Source organism: Thermobia domestica, chromosome 2 (genome assembly GCF_964235325.1).
Source record: "Thermobia domestica chromosome 2, izTheDome1.hap1.1, whole genome shotgun sequence".
Classification (NCBI taxonomy): Eukaryota; Metazoa; Arthropoda; class Insecta; order Zygentoma; family Lepismatidae; genus Thermobia; species Thermobia domestica.
The window spans coordinates 268,726,985-268,752,040 of record NC_137455.1 but is presented as its reverse complement, the minus strand read 5'-3'; the positions used below and the strand labels follow the sequence as shown (position 1 = coordinate 268,752,040).

Here is a 25,056-nt window from a genome sequence, read left to right as displayed (position 1 = left end):
AACTTTCGGTTAGCGTACGCGCCCTTGGCGCGGGAGACCCGAGTTCGATTCCCGGCGGGAGCTCATGTGGTTCGGATTCCACGTTAATCAGTAGGTCCACGTCTCACATAGCCTCGCTGCTGAAAGGGACGCTAAACTGAAATTCAACTCAACTCAACTTACCTAAACTTTGGTCCCCGTCACGCATATAGCCTCGCTGCTCTATAAGTACATGAAATCAAATTAAGTCAATATACAGTAGGACGTCGATAATCCGAACGTCAAAAATCCGAAACGTCAATAATCCGAACGCGGTCCCAGGAAGCTTTCTAGATTTTGTCTGCTAGCGATAAACACACTTGTGAAGTCAGTCTTTTTACGAAAGCTCATTCATATGTAATTGTTTGTCACACATATTTTTGTTTTTATTTTCCCTTAGGCCTATACAAGTTAAGTTTTAAGTGTGAGTTAGAAGAACGGTGTAATTTAGTGTACGAGCAGGTTCTTCAGAAATATTAAACGTAAGTAACCTTACGTACGGTATTGTAATTACTGTAAGTACTGTGTCGATAAAAGAGCATACCGTACAGTATATTTAAGCCAAAATGGCATTTTCTTGGTCATTTTCGAAAATCCAAACAATTTGAAAATCCAAACTACCTGTGCAGCACTTAAACGGATGAGGACCTCGAGATCCCGTGGCGTAGTAGGAAGTTTTGCTAGTAGTTTGTCGGAAGTAACACACAGATCGTAATGAATATTAAGAAGTAGCAACCCAGTCAAACGTTCATCACCTGTCGTGTACCTCACATACGTTTTCAATCTCCGCAAGGTATAAAATGATCTGCCATTGCTGGCAGTGGACATATGTGGGGGGCAGAGGATTCGCGAAACGCCTTTCTTTACACATATCAGTAGCAGAATACTCTCTTCTAGACATTTGTCGAAGCTTGCTTAACATATGTGCCATATTTTAAATTCACCTAAACTGTGAGTTCATTATAGTTTAATATAGAAATGTGCTGGGAACAAAAATCTTTCAACTGGGAGCCAGTTATGTAAGTAAAAGTCGATAGTCTAATGTTACATGTATACTTAAACAACGCGTAAACTAAATAAACATTGTAGCCTACGTAATGTATGTAATCTATCTGTTATCCTTGTCTCAAGTTTTTAACACACTGAATTCCTAATTCTGCAAAAGTTAATCAAAACAGTATAAAATTTTAATTGAAGAAATTTGAGTTGAAAGTTCTTTTCTGTTAAAAGTGAAGTGTAAAGTTATTCGCCTCCTCTTTTCATTTCATACATTGACGGGACAAGTATCATAGTAAAACATAAGTATTAAGTATTATTCCAGTAAGTATTATTAAAATAACTGTGGAAGTAAATATCAGCAGTAAACTGTCATGAATATGGTATTGTTAAATTCAGTGAAGTAAATACTATGTGGGAATTTACGAACAAAATGTATCACGAAAAAGCAGACTAATGAATAATCAGGAGACATACGTGTTATTCCTCCATGGGAATAGCGCTACATACAGTATGTTCAATGTGACCAGATGTCCCGTTTTAGTCGGGAAAGTCCCTTTTTCAACCTTGTTCCGTTTTTTTCTGATTCTCAAGCGGGATACCTAAATGTTCCGTTTTTTCTGATCCTCAAACAGTACACCTAAATATCCCGTTTTTTCTGATTCTCAAACGGGATACCTACATGTCTCGTTTCAAAACAAAAAACGAATAACGTTTCAAAGTATAAATTATCAGAGAAAATTCTACATTCCTCCATTAAAATTCCTATTATTTTGTCATTTTTGGCACTAACACTCATTGAAGTATTTTAGGCCTTGTCTGGAACTTTTTAATGTTCTTAAATGTGTTATGTCCCCTATTTGTTTATTTTGTTGCTTGAAAACACTACTTAGGCCTAAAATGTAATCTGGAAATTAGAGGTTTACTCCTACTCAAATTCATATGCATCCCGGTTTTGAAAGTTAAAATTCTGGTCACCTTAAGTAAACTTTTTCCAAGCCCTTGCATGTACTGGCCCAAGATATTGTAAGGAAATATTATACCTTTTGGCTCTGGTATCCCAAGCTCTAATTGTTTCAAACGTGTTACAAAATAAACCCACTTTTAAAAGCATACCTAACAAAAGTGGCCAAATGCTAACAAAATAACATGTTGTAAGATACACAGGTAGATTTGATGCAAATTACTCCTAATATGGAGGATTTCACATTGATCACCTGAACGACGGATCCGTCGATACACTCGGTTCCTATTGTTTACAAAGATCATAATAAACAATAAAATTAATACCTATTTAATGTAATTTATGTATTTCGTAAGATGAGCCTGTTTCCTGTTCTACTTTTACTTATCCTTTTAAAGAAAGGCAAGTTAGCTGGATTAGGTTTCTCTGCAGCTATTTATGGAATATACTTTTTATTTACAGGCTCAACTTTACTTGCACTGCTCCTTCACAGCGATTTCAAAGATATATGTTATAAACTTTAGTAACTCTAGTTATGTTTGTCTTTTAATGTCATTTCGAATTTTCCATTTTTTCATTTTTTAAAATTTTTCTTATAAGGAAAGCATACATAATTTATATTGTCTACATATAGTCTACACAGATACATATACATTACTATAAATACATGAATAGACATAAAATTATAGTCTACGGCATATCACGGCATGGACCATATCTCATTATTGGGTGTAATGTCCCGATATCTGATACTAGATAGCCAGTGTGCTGGGAAATTGTTTCGTTATCACATTATTTATGTATTAAATTTGCAATGTGGGTTGGATTTTATCCCCTTTTGCTTCCTTTTGTTGAAGGATTTCAATTCTAAACGATATCTCCTAGGTTCAGAGGAAGTCACACATCAAGTTTCATTAAAATCGAATAAATTTTACAGAGGTTATCGTGAAGAAGAGACAGACAGATAGGGGCACACAAACCCAAATACCAGCTTGCTTATACTCGCTACAAAAATATTATTTACAGCATTTCCATCTCACTCTTTTGTCATTACTTTTCCGTGATTTTATAAGAGACTCAATACAACAATACTACCTGAGAGATTGCTTATGCAAAATCGTTCGAACTTGACTGAGTCGTTACTTCGAGATTTTGGGTACATTCACCAGTGGCCTATTTAGGGGGAACTTCCGGGCTTAAGCCCCCCCCCCCGAAATCTCACTATAGTAAAGTATGAAATATCTTGCAGAATTTTTACATTTTCAGGCAAAGCCCCCCCGAAGCAAAACCGTAAATACGCCACTGACATTCACCAATTTATTTTATATTGTACGGGATACTGGGTCTACATTTTATAATATTACAGCTATGAAAGAACACCTTTTACGTAGATTCGTCAATACTTACGCCTTATTAACACAAATCACGCGCCTAAGCACAAATCACAAATCGGTAAAAAAGACATCCAATATTGACATAAAGACATCCGACTTAACATAAATAAAAAAAATATTTTTCCACTAATATTCCTTCTTCAGGCAAGAACTGTGATAGTCTCTTTAAAGTGACGGGATATTTCCATTCAAAAATAGAGTATTTACATTTAGAAAATAATAAGTAGACCGTCTGTTATTTGGGATATTAAAATAGCTCAATATCGAAAGATAATATACTATAGCCTACAAGTTCAAAGCCTATTCACAAATATACTATAACTCTAATAGGACAATGTGAAAGCATTTCGGTTAGTGGTGGCCGGTAATGGTTTTAATTTGCATTTTACATTATTCAAAAAGAAATAGTAGATCATTCTACTATATCTACGAGCGAGCAAACGAAGTTACGTTAAAGTAAATTTTCTGCTGTTACAAACCACGAAAAACGACTTTCTTTTAGATCGGAGCTAGTTAGGTATTTACTCAAGTAACTCTCCAATTGCTACGAGGCTGTATCAACAACGAAAACTGTATGCTTACATTGTCCCCTTCACTTTCGCTTCTTGCAACGAAGATTTAAAAAATTAGTTGTGAAGTTACTCAGTTAGCCAACTTTGTTATTTGCGTTTGATTGAGTTTCGGAAATCTTATGATGGTACCCCTGGTTACATCAATGTTTAATGCTGAAATTATGATGCGAAATACAATATTGACCAGAAAACCAAACATTGGCAAGAAAATCCAATTTCATTGTCAATGATCAGTACTTTCTAGTATTACCTAACTTAAGCACATACACATAAAAAATAATATAAATTAGGCACCATGCTGAATCAAACTACGCTACGTGGATGGATGGCTTCATCGGAAAAAGTAGGACACATCAATGTTAAAAGACATTATTCATAATAAAGCATTGAGTCGGGTAATTCGAAACATGTAAGTCAAGTTCAATTTGAAATGTCAATACAATTTATTCATAGTATTGCAGGCATAATTCCTTCATTTCAGTATATCGTAAATTTCATATCATTTCATATTTCATTAAGTTCATTCGTTCATATCGTGGATTCGTTTACCGTAGATTCCTAAGGTAGTTGTTTGAACATATTGAAAATTGAATTGTGAAAATTACCAAATAGTCACATGATAACATAACAAGATGTGTCAAATTAAATACAAACTTGGTAGATAAATAGGATTACGTAGAACAAATATCACTTAACAACATGACGCAACCTTTGCCTATCCATGAAAATTAATAAAATGAGAATAAACTACTTACAATTTTGCACGTCAAGGCATTTAAGACTCGACAAAGAAACAATTCACCAACGTATACATTACAGCTTATCATTCTTCATCTTCTGCAGCTAAAATCTTTTATTTATAAACTTTTAAGTTCTAGCTTCAAAAGTCTTGCGTGATTATTAAGATTCATCAAATTACCATAGATAAGTTATATAATAAATTGTTACAACAATCCTCTAATTTCAACATTGAAGTCAATCTGGTTACTAACTCAACAATTACTGAAAAGAAAGAAATTTTGCCATAGATATTCTCTAAAAATGGAAGGAAATTTAAGCAATAATTAGAATTTTTTTTTAAATTCGCTATCTTGGTTTTCAGAATCACAACCTAATTATATATACACATGTGCAACAAACATACACAAAAAGGAACGTAAACATACCTGTAGAAGCGTGAACTAAATAACAAAACAATGTAATAAATTAAAGAATAAACAGAAATTTTGAAAGAGTAAATACACATTTAAATAAAATTAACGATCAAGACCCATTACAACACAGAAATGAAACTCGGGACTTTACACACGTTACATTAAAGCGCAATTTTCGTATTTTTTTACACATACAAATCGAAATCTTCTTCATTATTTTGAGTTTGACTTCCTTAAAAGATACATGTCTTGTAATCGTCCACGATTCTCTGAAAAGCAAAACAGTACTTCCCAGATTTTTTAGTCACATATTCATTTAATATAGCAATAAATTCCATTATTAATAACCTTCTTAAATTGTTTTCCTCTACTTCAATGTTCTGAATATGTCTATTAAATTTGGAAATGATCATTGTATATACGATATTACAAACATCTTTTCACAAGCCACAACTCTGCTAATTAAGGGTAAATATTATGGAAAAGTTATCATAATTAGAGAATAAAAACAGACTAAAATAATTACAAATACTATACAGTAAAGAAATACCTTCATTGAAAAGCATGTAACTTCAGTAGAAGCAACATGGTTAATGCTGAGAATTTGGGGAACTAAGGAGTATGTGTAATTGATTTATGTTTCACTTATAATTTTGTATTTGTTAAATGATTTTCCATGTACCAAAGCCTAAAATATGCTAAGTTTATACTTATACTAATTATACTCGTACTATACTTGGACTTGCAGCATTGCATGTCTTAAGTTCAACAGAAAGACTACGTGTTATATCCAGTCTGCAACGTCCATAAGCCTTTAACAGTTGGTTCAGTATTATTTTCAATGATTGGTGCCAGTGTCGGACTGGCCAAGTTGAGGGCTCTCCGCACGGATCCTTAAAGTTCTGTATTGAATAAATATACAGTACAAAACAGATCGCAAAAAAAGTTACAATAATACTGAGGCAAATAAATCAATTACTTTTTCTTTGTCTAAATTCTGGAATAAATATTTTTCTGTAAACATAAAAAGTAAAGGAAACCAATGGTTTTGTCTTATCGTAGATCTTAGTCTAGTTTTAAGAATTTTCAATTTATAAAATGCCCTCTTACATGTGAAAAGCGTAAGGGGCCGTTACGGACTAGGGAGGGGACTTTGCTAAGTACGAAGTTTAATTGGCTTAGGGGGCCGTACTGATATGAGGAAAGTGGACTGAGAAGACTTCTATCGGAAAGGTAAACTTAGGCTTCCGCAACCTTTTTTGTAGGAAGACTCAAGAAAGCATTTGCGATGGAAAAAATTCGACTAAGGCATACAGGTCCTGCGCCTCCTAATAACTGCGGGACCCCTCGGGCCCTTGGCGATTGCAAGTAGCCAATGTGGCCAGTCCGGCACTGACTGGTGCTATTGAATTCAGCACGGTTTCCGACAATTATAAAAATTACTCAATGTATGAAGTATTGTGTTCTCCTTTACCTAAACATATTAATATGTTTTTAAACAAGAAATGATGAAAATATAGTACTCAGATTATTCGTATGAGAATAATGGAAACTGAAGTTGCTCCATTGTTTTTATAATACCAATATGATCTTTTGTTTGAAAATTGCATCGTCCTGTAAGAGTACAACATTATTGTCAATCCCCCTGTTTTAATTGACAGTGTCCTCAAGCACATACCGTTATGTTGTGATGTGCAATACTCACATTTTTGTCTAGCATATTTTTTTCCCTTATCACCCTCTCATATTTTTGTCACAAAGAAAGAAGTGAGCTAGAGAAACTTCATTCGTTATATAAACCGGGACAGAAAATATTCTGAACATAGAAGTCTTTCGTTTCCTTTGCTTCTTCTTCTTTTTTTTTTTTTTCCTAGCTCCATTCAACCTTCCTTTTTGCCCTCGAGGGAGCGATTTCGTTGAGTTGAAACAGCTCTGCAATGGATATCTCGTAATCAAAACGACGACAATTAACCTTGCATTGGAATTAGCACGTACGATGAGTATGCGTGCTCGAACAAGGAAGCAGCTAAATAGGGTTGGTGATTCTCGTGGTGGATGATAGGAGTAATTGCAATAACGCTTCGGCTGTTAAAGAACCGCAACAGTTAATGAAATCTCGTAATGGCAAAGAGGACTTTTAAAAATAATAAAGACAGCAGATGTATAGTTAAAAAGAAGTGAGTTACCTGCAACTATAGGAGAAATATTTAAAGATCGTCACACTTCGAGAACGTTGCACTTTTCTATATCAGTTTATTATTACAACTATTATTGATTGATAAATTACTGTATTAGTGGAGGCACCAGCTCCGAGCTTATTTGTCCCTATCACAGAAATGCCAACGATTGACGCATGCTTCTTATTAGAAACCTTCCAAAACAGAAATAATGATCAGGAATAAAAATTCTGAAAAGTGTAAACTCAGTATAAAATTATGAGAAACTAAAATAAAGATCCTGAAAACGCTTAAATGAATAAATAAAAGAGAAAAAAGTATAACAAGAAAAGTACTAGGAGAATAGGAATAAAGAAAATAAAGACGCAAAAGCTAAAACGAAAAGCCGTAGAGAACGTTAACTGTTTTAATCCGGGAATAAATACGAGAATACGGTCACAGGAAACAGAATTATGTCCTAAAGCTTGACTAATATTAGGCCTATTAGGCAGTCTTGAACGTTCTGTGAGGTTTGAGTATTCCGGACGTTCTACAAGAGTGTGCCGAATACTCAGTGGGACAACATTCTCCTCATAATACCGACAATTACCACCTCGCACCAAATACATTATTATTATTATTATTATTATTATTATTATTATTATTATTATTATTATTATTATTATTATTATTATTATTATTATTATTATTATTATTAGTTGTTGTTGTTGTTGTATTTGTATTTTCCTCTACTTCTAATTTAAGTAGGTGAAACAGTAATATAGGGCTATTCAAACATGGGCGCCAATTCTAGAGAAACTAGGGGGAGCAGGCACTCCAGAGTTTACTTGGGTCCCATAGAATCTGAATATATTTGCTTTTGTCTTTACTTGGATACATGACAAATGAGGAACATATCCTTTAACGGTGCCTCTCCAAAGTTATGCAGAAAGCGGCGCTAAAGCAACCAAATATATTACTGTATCTCTGTTATTATTATTATTATTATTATTATTATTATTATTATTATTATTATTATTATTATTATTATTATTATTATTATTATTATTATTATTATTATTATTATTAAAATTATTATTATTATTATTATTAATTCTGGGGTTTGCAGGAAATTCCTTACAATTGTGCATGTGTCCAGTATTACGCTTTTCTCCATCTTCTTTGATTTTTTTTTAAATTCCGATAGTTTCAAGTGCCTTTTTCAACGTCTTTCGGGCCAGTTTGGTATTTGATAAATATTATTGGTATAATTTTCATACTTTTGTTTTTCCATTCTTCTATGATATTTTGGGCTACTTGTTTGTGTTTTCTACTTTGTCTCCATATACCTTCTGCAGGTTTTTTGTATTTGGTATTATGCCTATTAGGTATACTCAGGTCTTGAAAAATCTTGCTTGCAAGCACTCGCCAGCTAAAATCTACCAGCCAGATCATTTTGTTGTCACCGTGTTTATACTAATAAACAAAAATCACTCTGCGACACAGTAAATATATCAATACATTTTTATTTTGTTTATTGGCATATCTCTAAAAAATAAAAAAGAGTTATATTTGCTATTTATTATTAAATTCACGTTTTCCATTGAACAGATTTTACTCATCGAATGTAAAAAGGTACTCGCCACTGGCGAGCAGGTGAATGGATTTTTCAAGCCCTGGGTATACTTCTATTTCTTTACTTATTGTGACGTCTGGCATGTTTTGATGTGTTTCTTTGCCGGTTAGTGTTGTTCTGTCCCAGTAAAGTTTGTGTTCTGCCATTTCTAGTCCGATTTCTGGTTTGATTATTATTATTAAACCCGCATAGAGTTGAGAAAATGAATTCTAGTTTTCTTGGGTGTTTTAAACTTCAACGTACCTTAGTATTGAAGCTTTATTAGACGTGAATTTACACTTTAATTTTTGCAATCAAGAACACTTATTCTTTCGGGAATCAAATCTTGCTTTTCTACACTAAGACGAGAGAATTTTATCATTAATTCCAATGAAATGGTACAAAATGGATGAAACGAAATAATTTGTCGATATCTGTTTACAAAATCTACATTATTATTTTGTAAACATCTATTATTTTGTAGCATGGAACTTATTTTGTTCAGAATATGAATATGTGCTTGTGATATCTTCTGAAAGCATTAGTTAATATCTACGAAGGAAACTTGAAACTACGAGAAGATATTGTAATGAGAACATTAAGATGAAGTAGTATTTATTTCATCAGGGATGAAGGTTAAATGTCTGTATAAACAAGAATATTTCTGTTCAGGTTCGATCCTCGGCAGGAGCTCATGTGATTCGGATCCCACATTAAGGTATAGGCCCACATCTAATATATTTTCGCTGCTAAAAGGTACACTAATTCAATACCGTCGCTAAAGGTACGCTACTTTTATCCCCGTGCATTGAAAGTCATCCCCCTCCAGAAGAAAATCGCCTGAAATCATCAGTGCCTGCAATGTTAAATGTACTTTAAACTTTATGTAACACTAGTACACATAGCAATCACAGATTCCGCCTTAATCCTTTTACCTATGAATTGCGGCTGTATATGTCCTTTCGTTTCGGAAAATCGAGTTATACCACGTACTTCACACTTAGCGGGCGCTTCGATTGCATTCGATATATTTCCATGCTCGATTGCACAATGAGGTAATGGTAGTCTGTCTATCGGTGTGGAGCGATGTCCAATGGACAGCTTTGTTTTATTCCCATTTCATTACCTCGTGTGGTCTCTTCTGGTGTCTTAACGGGGAGTTTAAGAAAATAGTCCTCGTAGTTCAACACACGCTCAAAAGCGGCTCAGGAGTTCATCCAACCTCTGTAAACTGTGTAGCTGTAAAACCCTAGGGATAAAAGCGTCCAGAGCGTGGTACTGATTACATCTCCCGTGAGTACCGAAGTTATGAAAATAAGCTCTCCGTAAGTCACATTAGCGGGTCCAGAATAGGGGATATCCTTTACCATTATACTAAAATATATTCAATATCAGTTACTACACTCAAATTTCACTCACTTTTCAAACTCGCAGAAAAATGAATAAGGTAGTCATCCCCTCTAAATCTTTCCTTTCCATGTAAATTATCTTAAATGGTTCCTAAACTTAATATCGCTCTACTGAAGCTACTGCTAATTATAAGTCTGTCATAGACAAAATTAAATTACGTATTTAATTTACAGATTACGGAAGGTTTCATTCGATTTTTCATAATCCATGCTGAATGATTTTTTTCACGTCAGCAATCATTGCTAGTAATGGAAAAATAGACTAAATCTCGAATTAAGATATTAAAGTAAATCTGTTATGCATTTCTTGTTTTTGTCAAGTGATGCTTGGCATTTTACAATGTTTACCACTCAATCTTTTTGATGACACCGTCTCCTTTAGCCTAACCGGCATAACCGTGGGACGTTAAACTTAAAGATTTCATTTCATTTTCTTTCTGATGACAAGAAGAGAGGATTTACTCAAACAATAATAAACAACATCCTAAATAAGCATTAACAATTCGTTTGGAATTAGAAAACACTTCTCTGATGGATAAATTTATTTTTAAACAAATTTATCTGGACTACTGGTTAATATCGCTACTTCATATAATTGGTGTAAATATCTCTATTCTTCGTGATTGATTTTAGGGTAGTGTTAATGGGCCCGTTTTAGCACGGATAATATGAGGGTACAAGTCCAGCATACGAACACATTGCAAAAGCATGAGTTCAGGGTAATGTTAAACAGAACGCTATCATTGCATGCAAGAAATACCATCATTACCAGTGTGACTTATATCTAGTAATCTTACTTTAGCAAGGATATAGTAAATAATCAAAATTGATACGTTTACGTCAAAGTTATGCATGAACATGCACACAAAGAAGTCGATTAATTACTGTATTAACACTGTCAGTCGTTGAGCAGTATCATAGTGTCATTTCGAAAGCCATCATTAGATCCCGATGAAATTTACGTGAGACCCACCGTGGAAATACTCTTTCGAACAGGAAAGGAAAGATCAATAACCAAAGTACCTATGTCGAAGTTATGCGTGAGCTTACATATAATTACAATATTAACATTGTCAGTCATTGAGGACTTCTCCAACTATCATCAGATCCTTGCGAAGTTTACGTGGGACTACCAGAAAAGAGAATCAATCGCTGAAACAAAAGAGAATCAATAAAACTGCTGCACGGGTGTCGAAGTTGTACATGAACACATCCACGATATATACAGTATATACAAGTCAAATCGAGAACTTCGCCTATTCTTGGAGTCGGTTAAAAAAGGTAAACTAGCAGGATGGACTATTTATCTTGATATGGCCTTGTAACTTTTATACAGATGGACAAACAACGCTGAAATTTTGTATAATGCAAATATCGGCTGGAGAACATTGTTTGATATAGTTTGTGATAGAACAAGGTTAACAGTGTTGCCAACCCAACATAAAATTTTAGTTTTTCAAATAGCACTACGTCAGGTTATGACATATTTCAAATCTACAAAAGGAAAACTTACAATGTTATATTTATCATTCAGTATTGCAAACTGAAGGTGGGAAATAGTATAATTTTGATTAGGGCTATAGAGATGGAGAAATGTTTGAGAACAACCAAAATGACGTCTGCTATCTTGAATTTTACGTAATTGTCTTAAATAAAAACAATGGTATGTGATATGTCATTTTAATAGCAATAGAATTGTGCTATTGCTTTTGTTCTAGCGCTAACCATTACGAAATTGTAACTGTTTATTTATTTGTGTCGTTGCAAATGACTTCCTAGCAGAAGTTTAGCTTTGACGCATGCAAAGCACATTGTAATCGTGCTCAGTGCTTTCTGGAGAACGAAGCAACAGGGTGATCGCAGAAGATTTTAGCCGCTATCATCCGGAAATGATTCCCATTAGCAATGGTATTGTATTGAAATTACTCTAAATTCCAAGAAATCGAATCTGTAAAGATCAGCCCGAGACTGGCAAAAGCAAACATTGCAACAGACTAGGCAACAACTGTGACAGCGTTGACATCATTCAGTAAAAGTCCCAAGAGAAGTACGCGCAATGTAGCCCGCGAAAACGGTGTTAGCTGCACATCAATCATCCGCACCATGTGAATGAATGCGTGGCACCCTTATAAGCTGCACCTTCACCGATGCCTTACAAAAAATGATCCAAATTGTCGTCTGGAATTCGCTCAATGGGGCATACAGCAAGTATGACAAACCAACATACTCGACTCCGACGTGTTGTTTACATGTTGGACGAAATTAACAAACGGAACGTGTGGTACTGGTCGGATAGTTACAAGCATTAGTTTGATGTATCCACAGATGGTCCACAGATGGCAAGGCGATACTGTGGTGTTGCGTGTGGGCGGCTCACGTTGTAGGTCCATGCTTCATCGACGGGATCCTAACGTAATGAGTTATTGGTGCATGATAGAAGATGACATCTTGCCAACATTGTTGTTGGAGGATGGGCCATTCTCCATGTTCTTCCAGCACGATGGCGTTCCATTCTATTACTTTACCTGTCTCCTGACTATCTCAATCAGCAGTTTCCTTATGCGTGGATTGGTATGTGAAGTGCTGTGGAATAGCCACCTCGTTCTTCTGACCTGACCCACTAGGCACTGCTTGTGGCGTGATGTGAAGTCCATTGTGTATGCGGTAAAAATTAGAGATGTTCAACATCTCAAGGAACGAAGGGGACGCATGTTTCACTATTACAGCTCATAATTTGCAGTTTTACTTGACAGAGAACTCAGAATACATCTAACAATTCACTGTAACAGGGAGTGGTTCTTGCTGCATGAATAGCCTCTCTTATAGGGAACACAACAAAGTAAGAGTCATAGCTTCATAGTGGTTAGCTACTAAAAATAGTAGTACCATTTTATTTCTACATATTTTTGGTCTTAAAATGATATGACACATGCGTAGAGATTAAGATAATTGCGTAAAATTCAAAATGATGAATGTCACGCATATTTCGTAGGCTGACCCACTTTATGGGAAGTTAATATCCTACCTTTAGTTTATGTATCTAACTAAACTACTGGGGTAACGAAAAAGTGGCAAAATTAAATAAGCTTAAAAGAAAAATAACCGACTTCAAACGTATTACCAAAAAAAAAGAAGAAAAAATAATTAAAGTGCCAAAAAGCAGAAAATAATATCAATAATAACAGTAAAATGCTTAAAAGCAGAAAATACTTCATTACTATTATAGGTCTATATATATATATATATATATATATATATATATATATATATATATATATATATATATATATATTTTAAGTCTGTGTCAAGCTATACAAATTAATACCCAATATAAAATTAATTTTGATGATAATTTTATGATGCGTAATTTATTTGCCGTGGCACACACTTCATTTTTTTATATAGATAATAGTAATAAATTATTTTCTGCTTTTTAGCGCTTTTATTTTCTAACTTTTAACGCTTTTTGAAGTCAGTTAATATTGTTAGCTTTTTTTTAAAAAAAAAATTATTTCTCAGTTTTTAGTGTGTTTTTTAATGGTTCACTGTTTTCTTCAACCAGCTCCTCAGTCTTTCACGCACCGCTGGATCAACACCAATAACGTTTACTCTCGAATCTAGACGTAATTTAAGTTTGAAATTTGACTGTCTTAAACCAATGTTAATTGAGGTTTTTTCTAAAAGTCACTTACTTTTTAAAATAGCGGTCAGATGATTCATGAATTTGAACTATATTTTTTTAAATCTATACTTTTTATATCTAGAAAAATTGTATGCAAATAAATTGCTTTTGCTTCTGCATGAGAATGCGAAAAACCAAATTTAGAAACATAGTTACCTTTCCTCAATCCTATAAACTATAGATCATTCATGTAGTATACATAATCACCACAGGTTGATCAAAATCCATACTTTGAGGAGAAAGCAAAATGACAGATTTGGGTTTTATATTATTCACTCTTTCATTTGGTACAAATCAATGCTTTGCAGTCAACGGAAGTAAAGTTCAAGGTGAACCAAAGATGTGTATAATTAGAAAGCAAAGGAAGTTAATCACAGATGCTTAACATGGCGATCAGTTTCAGCAAAATGGCTTCTTAATTTTGTAATTTACGGATCCTGTCCTAGGAACTAACTTCGAGCAGAAACTGCGAAAAGTTCAGAAAATACACGACACCTATAGAACATATTCAAACATGATCGAATTTGTTATCAAACGAAAGCCGACCACCAGCTGACCATGCATAATATGTTGGCATTTTGAAATGCTTCTCTTAATGAAATATTCTAAAATGGACAATACTAATAGGAACTGAATATGGAATATGTAGTTCTGGAATGAATATGGAAAGTGTACAAAGTTCAAACACAGGGACCAACAACATAATTTTTAACAATGCTTGAAAAAGATACCGTGTTTCTTCGACAGTATTAGTATTACTGGATGGGCAATTATATATCTCGTATCTAATCCAACAACAAAGCAGTATTGAACATATCCTCTTACTTGTTTGTTAATCATATCGTATTAATAGGAAGATAAATATTATTCCAGTTACGCGTTCAGAGGTGAAGTGAATTAGTAATAGAGCGTTCACTTCTGGTCCAGAGATCGATGGTTCAATTCAAGACGATGTGAGTTAGTGAACAACACCGTCTCCATGGGCTTTGTTATTGCTCAACCGTTTCTATTCAATTCTCACTCTACCAATTATTTCTTAATCATTCCGTGCATTTCGTATCCGTTTCCTTAAACTTACAGGGTCTAACCGAAAATATTAAATTATTGGTTTCTTTTCTTTTAATTTCCAGTTACATATTGACTCTGCTAAAACCTCAAAATTTGCAATTTATCAAAGGGTATATGATGCATTTCCCTACGCTAAAATTTTCATTTTATATTCTGATTATTACACTGAATGAAAATTGAATAGTACTTTGAATGAAAACTATTTGGTCATATTTTATACCATATATTGATGACAATATTTATTGAAATCTCTTTTCTCGATTTTCTGTGTGATAAGAAACTTGACTCAAAGTTTGGTCGCACCCACTTAAAATCTATCACCTTTTTACTATGACGCTTTTCTTACCATTAAAGTAATTCCGGAATGAGTGAATGTAAAGAGAGTAAAATACCTCTATCAAATCCAGGTTTACAGCATCCTATAATCTACGAGATCGAAACAAACGTTATGTCTTCTTCATTTCCATATAACGGTTCGTAAGACTCGGTCTTAGTTCGATAATATCATAGCCTGTGTTACTCTTGCAAGTTTTTGGTGAACTTAAATTTTGATGAACTAAATGGAAATGATTTTCAATTCTAATATATTTTCTTTAGAAAGAAACTTCTTTAGAATTATGGTTAGAATTCTATTTCAAGATTATGGACTTCCACTTTACTTTCGATGTGTGTCTTGCAGATTCAAATTCTGCCTCAGATCAAAATAAATTATTATTTCGGATTTAATATAGTTCCCATCTTTTATAAAATCACATATACACATTAGGAACATAAAGAGAAATCTCAGGTACAGCTATTTCTAGATCATAGTATTTTTAAATTTCATTATTTCACACTACTTCTGCTTTTATCAATTACCTATTGTACACTATTTTATATGCTGACAAACGCATACAGGATTATTTGTTCTACAATCATTTTTAAAAGACAGTAAGATAAAAGTTAACTTGTACACGTCCATTTTTTAAACTCTGAGAATCCTTTCATAATTCCCTTAACAATGTCGGGAAACATTTACAACTATAAGAACGTAGACTTAATGAAATAGCGTTCTTGTACCATTGTTTTTAATGTGTTCGTGTCAATGCTTAAAATTATCGTAATAACTTTCAATTTAAAGTAACAGAATGTTTATGGAAGGCTAGATAAAATACGTTTTTAGCAATAAGAAAGAAATTGCAATCTCTTTATGCATTCCGACATCCAGAACAGAACTACAGTCCGAGATTTGTTCAGAAAATGACTTACATGATATAATTTACTGTTTTAGATCGAGATTTTCAATTTAACTAGCAGCTATTCTAGTAATTCAATGCAGATTATTTTTTTGTATGAAGACATATATAGATGTCTAAGAATTAACAACCTATGTACTCCTAAGCAGGAAGAGAAAGTGTAGAAACACACGCAGCAAACAAGCAGGAAAAGAAACAAGAAACATTAAATTTCCAGTATTGTACAGTATGTCATGTTATGAACAGTATCACACGTACTAGACTCATTTATCATCGAAACTTTTCTTTGCCCTGTTTCACGTACCATACAGTTAAAATATTTCAGGAAGCTTCATCAGCATTCTTTCAGCGAAGTTACAGGCACTATTTTGCTAGAGGAAGAAATTGTGTCTACAGGTCTATAGATTGGATATGTTTGAAAGGTAGACTTGCTTTAAGAAAGTAATTTTGTATGTTAAAGACATGTTATTCAATTTTTCTACCTCTTTGCTTGTTGGAGAGCAGCTACATCGCTGAGGAGTGGGGTCCATGCAGTGTCACCTGTGGCGAAGGTGTTCGCAAGAGAAACGTCAGTTGCAAGATCTTTCTGGAGTTTTCCCGAACAATTGCCACGCTTCCAGATAGTAAGTGCGCCGGGCCAAAGCCTGCAGAAGTTGAATCTTGTAGTATGCCATGCCCTCTTATTGACAGGTAACTACACTTTCAGCTTGTTAATATATTTTATAAATTGACATTACACAGAAGATAAATGTTACTTAAAATTTGTACTGTCCATTAAGTGTATACCTAAGTAGTTGATGTAGACAATGTCTCAATTGTTAGAAATTATTAAAAAGTTTCTTTCATATTTGATGTTTGTAATGCTCTGTGTTTGCTTTCTGGACACATTTGGAACTGTATCAATAATGTACGCTAATTAACAACTTTAACTATAGGAAAGGGGTTGGAACAGTGTTTGATTTAAACAGTATCTGCAAATATACCTTACTTTTATTTTATTTTTATTTATTTATTTATTTATTTTTACAAAACTCACAAGATTAGGAAACCAGAAATAGAGAAGAATTTTCTAGAAGAGAGAAAGATCCCATCTCTACAAATCAAGCATTGCATATTGAGAAAACATTTAGAACTTCTGTTATTTTGGTAAAAGACAATATTACTTTTTAACATTAAGGCTGTATGAGATATGGACATAGAGCTTAAGGTGGTATTCCAGCTAATTATAAATTTATTTCTACCAAAAATAGAACCTTGTTATCCGCACTAATTGTGGATAAAAGAACAGAATATTGGTGTACATGTCATACAGAATGATTTTTTTCTACTTTTTACATGTTTGTTAGCTTAGAGAATGACATTTTGTTGCTAAAATTTTCCCTCTGTATTTACTTGTTCTGAGGGAGAGAGAAAACATTACAATTTATTGGTAATTTGTCTTACCTGGAATTTTCCTATCCGATTAATTCTTTTAAAGGACTTGTTAATGCATTTCTTTCAAGTTAACTTGTAAATATTGGTGGTCTAAAGCAGTGGTTCCCAACTTCGTTTATCTGGTGTCCCCTCATAAAACTTGAATACACCCCCCACTTCTGTCCTTTTTGCTCGTTGGTCATACATGGTTCCTGGCTGACCCCTTCTGCGACTTTAAATCAGTTTTAATTTTAAATTTCCAATACTACTACTACTACTACTACTACTACTACTACTACTACTACTACTACTACTAATAATAATAATAATAATAATAATAATAATAATAATAATAATAATAATGCCAAAATTTGTCTTTATGAAACAGTTCTTACTCAATAGTTATTTTGCTTTTGTATGATATTTAATTTGATCTCTCTTTCTTACAACATTTATAATATTTGTAAGTTAAATAACCATAGGAAAAAACGTAATTTGGGCTCGGCTGCTTGTAAATCAGATATGAATTCTTTAAATGTCGCTTTTAATTTTTTCCCCACTTTCAAACACGTAGACAACCCTTTCTACAATTAAAAAAAAAGTATTGTACTTGTTAACAAACAACTTTAAAAACGAAGAGTTGCGGGTAATGTCGAAAGAGAGCAGAGAAGTATTTAGCATTTGTTTTCGGCATTGTTGGTAACAATTAATATACGTAAAACCTACCTTACTTAATTTGTAGCTGATTAGTGATCGATTGATAACGGGCTCTTCCTTTCTTGATTCAACAATGTCGCTATTGTACTTCTGAATAATCACAAAGTGTCTACATCGCAGTATTGGAACCATTCACAAGCTATTGTTCATTTCATTAATTTTTCAGGCCAATGTTCTGATCTGAGTTTATTTTGTGGTGTTGTGACTAATGTATCAACTTTGTAATTTCTCGTTTGCGTCAGTGTGTGTGTGTGTGTGTGTGTGTGTGTGTGTGTGTGTATGTGTGTGTGTGTGTGTGTGTGTGTAAAGTAAAATGGCAGCTTCCAGTTCAAAGAGAAGATTGTATAGTGAAGAGTACATTAGCAATGCTTTTACGTTCATTAAAAAAGATGGTATTCAACTACCACAATGCGTTGTCTGCTATGCTGTCCTTAGTAATGATGTTCTCCGCCCCGTCCGATTAGACCGACATATATGTCAATAGTACATTCAACCCTCAAAGACAAACTTACCGTGTGCGTTGGTTTTCTTGGGGTTCTCCCGTTTCCTCGCACTTTATTCATTCCACTATTCCATTAAGTTCTCATCATCACCGTCTCCTTTAACCTCGTCGGTACAATTGTGGGATGTAAAACTGGAAGACAAACCTAGTTTTATTATTATTATTATTAGATTATTATTATCAAAAGAAACTCAGTGAAACATATGGACTCCGCTGGAACCTTTCACGAGCAAAAGGATAAGGTGGTGGAATCACCATATAAACTTTCTCTTCTAATAGCCAAAGATAAAAGACCTCATATTATTGGTGAGACTCTTATCAAACATTACATACTTAAGGCAATCAAAATTGCATTTGGGGAAGAAAATATCGCTTTTAGACAATATTATGAAACGTAAAATTAATGAAATGGCCTTGAATTTAAAAATAGTTGAAAAGGTAAAAAAAAAAAAAAAAAAGTCCAATTTTTACCTTGCAGTGGGATGATTCCACGATTCCAGTGTTGGCATTTAATAGTGTACTGTCGGTTCGTAAATATAAAGAGCTTAATGTAAAAATATTGTTTTCAAAAATTTTGGAGACATCATCCAAAGGTTCTTATGATTTTCTGCTATCAGTATTTTGTTGTTGTTGTTGAAAATGATTTGTCTTCGGACAGAGTTGTAGGGATAAGATTGATGGATCTCCAGCAATGTTAAGTTCGCAGTCTGGATTTATAAAGCTGGCAAAGACCAGAAATCCTACAATTACTGGTTCACACTGCTTAATTCGCCTTAGCTTCAAAAACTTAACCAGAAAACCTGAAGCAGGCATTATCACTGGCTATTAAAATTGTCAAGTTTGTAAAGTCAAGTCCTCTGAATACTAATTTCTTTCGGGCTTTGTGCGACGAGCTCAGTGCTGAACATAAAACTTTATTTTTCCGTACCGAAATTTGTTGGTTGTCGAAAGGTAATATGCTAAATAGGCTGTTCAATTTAAGTCAGATGTGGAAATGTTTCTCCTAAGCGTAGGCAAAAATGAACTTATACTTCTTTTACTGATGACATATTTGCATTTTCTCTTTCATATTTTGCTGATTTTTTTTTTTTTTTTTTTTTGTGAAATATTAAATAATCTCAATCTCAAACTTCAAAGTAGAAAAACACAAACATACTAATTTCTTATGACACGATAAGAACTTTCATGGAAAAGATCCTACTATGGAAACCGTCTTAATTACGCTACGCCTAACTTTTCGCCTTTTCCTCGATTAACCATGTGGAGAGACAGTATCAGTTTATGAGGAATTCAAGCGATATTTTCCTGATTTGTATGAAGAAGACTGGCAGTGCAAACTACCAAGAACACTTCCACCATTTATATGGATTTACCTCAGGGGTGTAGCCACGTAGGCCCAACGGGGCCAGGCCCCCAAATGACTTCCTACCCCCCCCCCAAATGATCAACTTTAAAGTTTACATATAATTATAATTTACCGTAAAATAGTATGGAGAAATATTACCATACCGATCGAAAAATAGTATGGTATCTCTTCCTTATACCGTTCGGAAAATAATATGGTATACTTTTTGTGACAGATTACACAATTTATTGCGATTTATATTTGACAGTTTGAAGTCAAACGTTTTAACAAGGTACTATAAATGCTTCCATTAAACAATAGTACTGAACTAATTAGTAAGTACATTATTTTTTTGTATGTAACTAGTGTTTTAGAAAACATTTTTTATCAGATGGAAAATTTGGTGAAAAATAACGTTTTTATTCAGTTTTTCAGTTTGGATTTTATTCGCTCTTTTTAATGCTACTTGGTGTAAAACAGGAAGTGAGATGTAGCTGTTAATAAAATAATTATATTTTTAGTCTTGAAAGAAAATCAGTCTTATGTATAAAGGTAACAAAGAATATTCTACCGCTTTTTGTGGAGGTCTGTGTTCAATTGGCCCTCACACCGTGAGCTCAATGCGAATGGAGATAAGGGGAAGATCAGTTGTTGGTGTGGGTACATCAAACATACTACCTGCTTGTGGCAGTTCAGTTACGCCGTGAACTTGCGTAAGGACAGAGTGAACAGGGACCAGAGTGAGCATCATAAGGGCGTGTATGCTGTGCGAGTTCAAACTGGGGTCAATCGCCGCAGTGGGACAGAAGATATGCCAGGCCTTTGGTGCGGGTGTCCTGACTACGCGGATAGTGCAATGGTATTTAACAAGTTTAAGGACGGTGACGAAACACTCGAAGGCACACCACGTGCCTGAAGACCAACACATGTACAAAATGAAGATCTTCAAGCAGCAATTGAAGCGAACAGTGGCCAGACATGTGAGGAACTGAGACTACAATTCAGTTTGAGTGAAGAAATCATTCGGCAGCACCTCGATCAACTGGGAAAACTCTACAAGTTGGGTCGATGGGTTTCACATGATTTGGCTCCGGGCCAGAAGGCAACGCGAGGTGACATCTGTGTTTCTTTGCTGTCTCGTCTGAGGAAGGAGCCATTTCTGGATAGGGTGTTGACATGTGATAAGAAGTGGGCCCTGTACAAAGCTCCACGGTGCGGCGCCTTCATCATTGGTTAGCATCCATGAACCGGTTCCAATACAGCCGAAACCAGCACTACACCAGAAGAAGGTCCTCCTGTGTGTTTGGTGGACTGCTCGCTGCATCGTGCATTGGGAACTATTACCAGCTTGTCAAAACATTAATGCAACCGTGTACTGTCAGCAGTTGAACAGTGTTCAAGAAAAACTTAAAACTCTGGAGCTGGCACTTCTTAATCGTAAACGGGTCCTTCTGTTACAGAACAACACTAAGCCTCACGTGGCTAGGATGACCCGGGACACCATTCTACACCTTGGATGGGGAAACACTATTGCATCCGCCATACTCCCCGGTTGCACCGTCCAATCATCGCCTCTTCCATTGCTTGGAAGATCACCTTCGAGAACGCTAGTTCAAATCCCTAGTAGAGATGCAAAATACACTTGATACTTTCTTCGCTTCACGGCCCACGAAGTTCTACCGCGATGGACTCCATGGTTTTCCAGAACGTTGGCAGAAGGTCGTCGATGCTGATGGGGACTATTTTTGATCTTCCAGGTAGTCTTAGCTTCAGGTGACATATCGATGTTCGAAGGTGGTGGGTGAAAAAGTGATATAACTTTCTTCGTTTCCTTTATAGATAAGTTCTGTGTACAAGGACTTAAATTGAAATAGTTATACACAAAGGTATAATGTTTGGTCCAGGGCAGTAGCTCTTGATTAAACATAATAAAAACTACGTGGAACATAATTTATGGAGAAAAAACAAAAAATATAATAATAATAATAATAACAATAATAATAATAATAATAATAATAATAATAATAATAATAATAATAATAATAATAATAATAATATGCTAAAACAGTGTTTTTAGTTTTCCGGAGGAAAACCAAAAATTTCCGGTTTTTAAGGCCTCAAAAACACTAGCTGTAATACATTTCTTTTTTTGGTTTTGTACATTGTAGCTGGGCCACCCTTCAAAAACGATGGGCCCCTCCTACTTAAACGTGCTGGATTAGGGTTGCCATATTACCCGATTTTAGCGGGTACCATCCGATTTGCAGGTTCTATATTCGTCCCCCACTTTTTCATCTCTTAATAACGAAAAACCACCCGCTTTTTTGGATTGGAGAAAAATCTAAGACGACGTTGTTGATAAAGTGTTATATTCAACGTAAAACGCTACACCTGTGTCAATCTCAATCGTGATTGAGATAAATTTGCACTCGCGCTCAGTGGGTTTCATGGGTGCGTATTTCTTTGATGACCAGTCTGTCCAGTTTAGCTGAACAAGTCTATGTTTTTAGCTAATCTATGTGTTCACCTAGTCTTTATATCTGGGGCTGAGAGGTAAACTATGCCAAGTCACTTTTTGGTCGAAATTGAGTTATCATATTTTTTCTTACTTACATTAGTACGAGGGACACTAGGAAAGTTTTGAGATGTGGGCAACTGGATCGCAGGGAGTGAAAAATTTTTCCGTAATAAACAATTGACGCAATTCAACAAAATATTCTTTTGGAAACACTTTTTCGCTTCTCCTATGAAATGAATATTTTATGATTTAGGCTATACTACTTTTTTTTCAGTCCCAGAAGAAATGATTGCAAATTGAATTACGGTATCCTTAGCATTTTGTTTAGATTAGATCCATTATTAATATTTTTTCCTTTTATGTTGTATTTCATATATTTGAAACCCTAGTAATTTTCTATGTTCGTACGATTTCAAGTAGCAGTTTTAGTATTTGCTATATATCACTTGCTTTTTTTGGGGGGGGAGGGACTTGCCTTACAGATATCCTTACAATTACAGATATCTTACTGCAATACTTATTAATACTTATTTTACAATTCGACTCACATTTGTTGAACTTAACGAAACATTAAAGGCAAAAACTAAATTCGGTTTATTCAGTTTCGTTAGAAAAGTAGATTGGAAATGTCACTTAACAAAGAAATCACCAAAAAAAAAGTAATAAAAATACAAAATTAAAAAAAAAATGATTCGAAGGATCCCAGATACCCCGCTTTTCTAATTTTAAAATATGGCAATCCTATGCTGGCTACACCCCTGATTTACCTCCACATGAAATTCAGGCGGAAGCAATACTATTGAGGTGCAAAGGACTGTTTTAGTCAACGTCTTTCGAAGAATTTTGGATGTGTTTCCTGCCTGTTTACTCAAGTGTAGCAAAATAAGACGTTCATGTTCAGTTCTCGAAAACTTCCCTCTCAAAATCAGGATTTTCGACGTTGACCACATTAAAATCAAAGTATCGCAACCTTTTGTAAGTGGAAAGTTATCTCAGGTGTGCTTTGTCGGATTTATCACCGAATATTAAAAAAAAAAAAAAACTTTGAAAAAAAATCAATGTTAAAGATTACACTGAGTTTTTCCTTTGCCCTTACTTAATAAATTTTTGAAGTCGTATCTTATACACTGAAATAGCATTTTGTACTCATTTTTAATACTTGTATAAAAAGGTATTTGCACAATTATTTAGCTTTTAATAACGTAGAACTCTTGAATAGATAGCTATATGAAAGACAAAATGTCAAACATGTAGCGGTTTGAAGTGTGCTAAAGGTAAAGTGTAAGTGTTTATTACAAGATGAGTTTTATTCATAATTTCCCATTTTATTTTTGTCAAAGATTGCGTCCCTCTTGTTTTGTCCTCACCCCCTCCCCCGCAGGTTGAGAACCACTAGTCTAAAATGAGTTGCAAAATTATCTGCGAGTAGTTGCTTTCAAGTAAACTTGGTTTTATATTATTTTTCTTGTACTCTTAGAAACAACTTAAGTGAATCTTTTAAACATGAGATACAGTGGGTTAGTGGAAGAGAATTTACTTCTAATTCAATAAAGTCATGATTCGGTTCTAGAATATCTGATCTTCTACCAAACATCATCATGTCCGAACTCTCTGGAGGTTCTCTCGTTCCTTCATCCTATTTTTGTATTGCAATTATAGTCATCCTTCATCCTATTTCTGTACTACAAATATTGTCATCTCATTTACACACATTTACCAAATTTCTTCTTTAGTTTATATTATCTGGGACCCAAGAAATTTTATTTAATTGATAACGTTCTAATGATGCTTTAATACTAAACAATGCTCGTGTTAAATATATGATTTAGAAAATACATTATTTCACAATTTCAAACTATTATCTCGCTACTATAATTACTAACAGAAATTGATAAATTTTGAATCGATTTAACAATTATTTAACTCTTGTCTGGGCACGTAAAGAAACATTTCTTCAGTTTTCAGGTTTATTTTCAATTTCTGTTTGAATGTGCAATGATTCGCGGAAGAAATAGCTATTACGTGGAAGAAAAAGGCTATTTATTAAGTGCTTACCTTCATATAATTTTTGCTTTTGACAGCCACTCAGAACTCAAATCATATTCCTTTGACGATTCAAATTAAATATTTACACACATTTTAGCAGCGAATATGACAGATAACCGATAACTCACTATAAAAGTCAAGATAATGAAAAGCTTGCTTTTTCCTCACCAGTACATAATTAGAATTGATAAAGTAATTATCTTAATCTCTTCACACAGCACAAAAAACAGTTCGAACATTCTTCTGTTAGTA

At 34.2% G+C, this 25,056-nt stretch overlaps 1 protein-coding gene across 5 annotated transcripts in view; it reads left to right on the top strand.

Moving 5' to 3' along the window:
* Positions 1-25,056, top strand: part of nolo (ADAMTS-like no long nerve cord) — a 1,299,980-nt gene that overhangs the window by 1,176,029 nt on the left and 98,895 nt on the right. For all 5 annotated transcript variants that reach the window (XM_081748697.1, XM_081748696.1, XM_081748695.1 and 2 more), the window contains exon 12: positions 16,768-16,953. In XM_081748697.1, the coding sequence (XP_081604823.1) occupies positions 16,768-16,953 (186 nt within the window). The remainder of the gene's footprint in view (positions 1-16,767; positions 16,954-25,056) is intronic.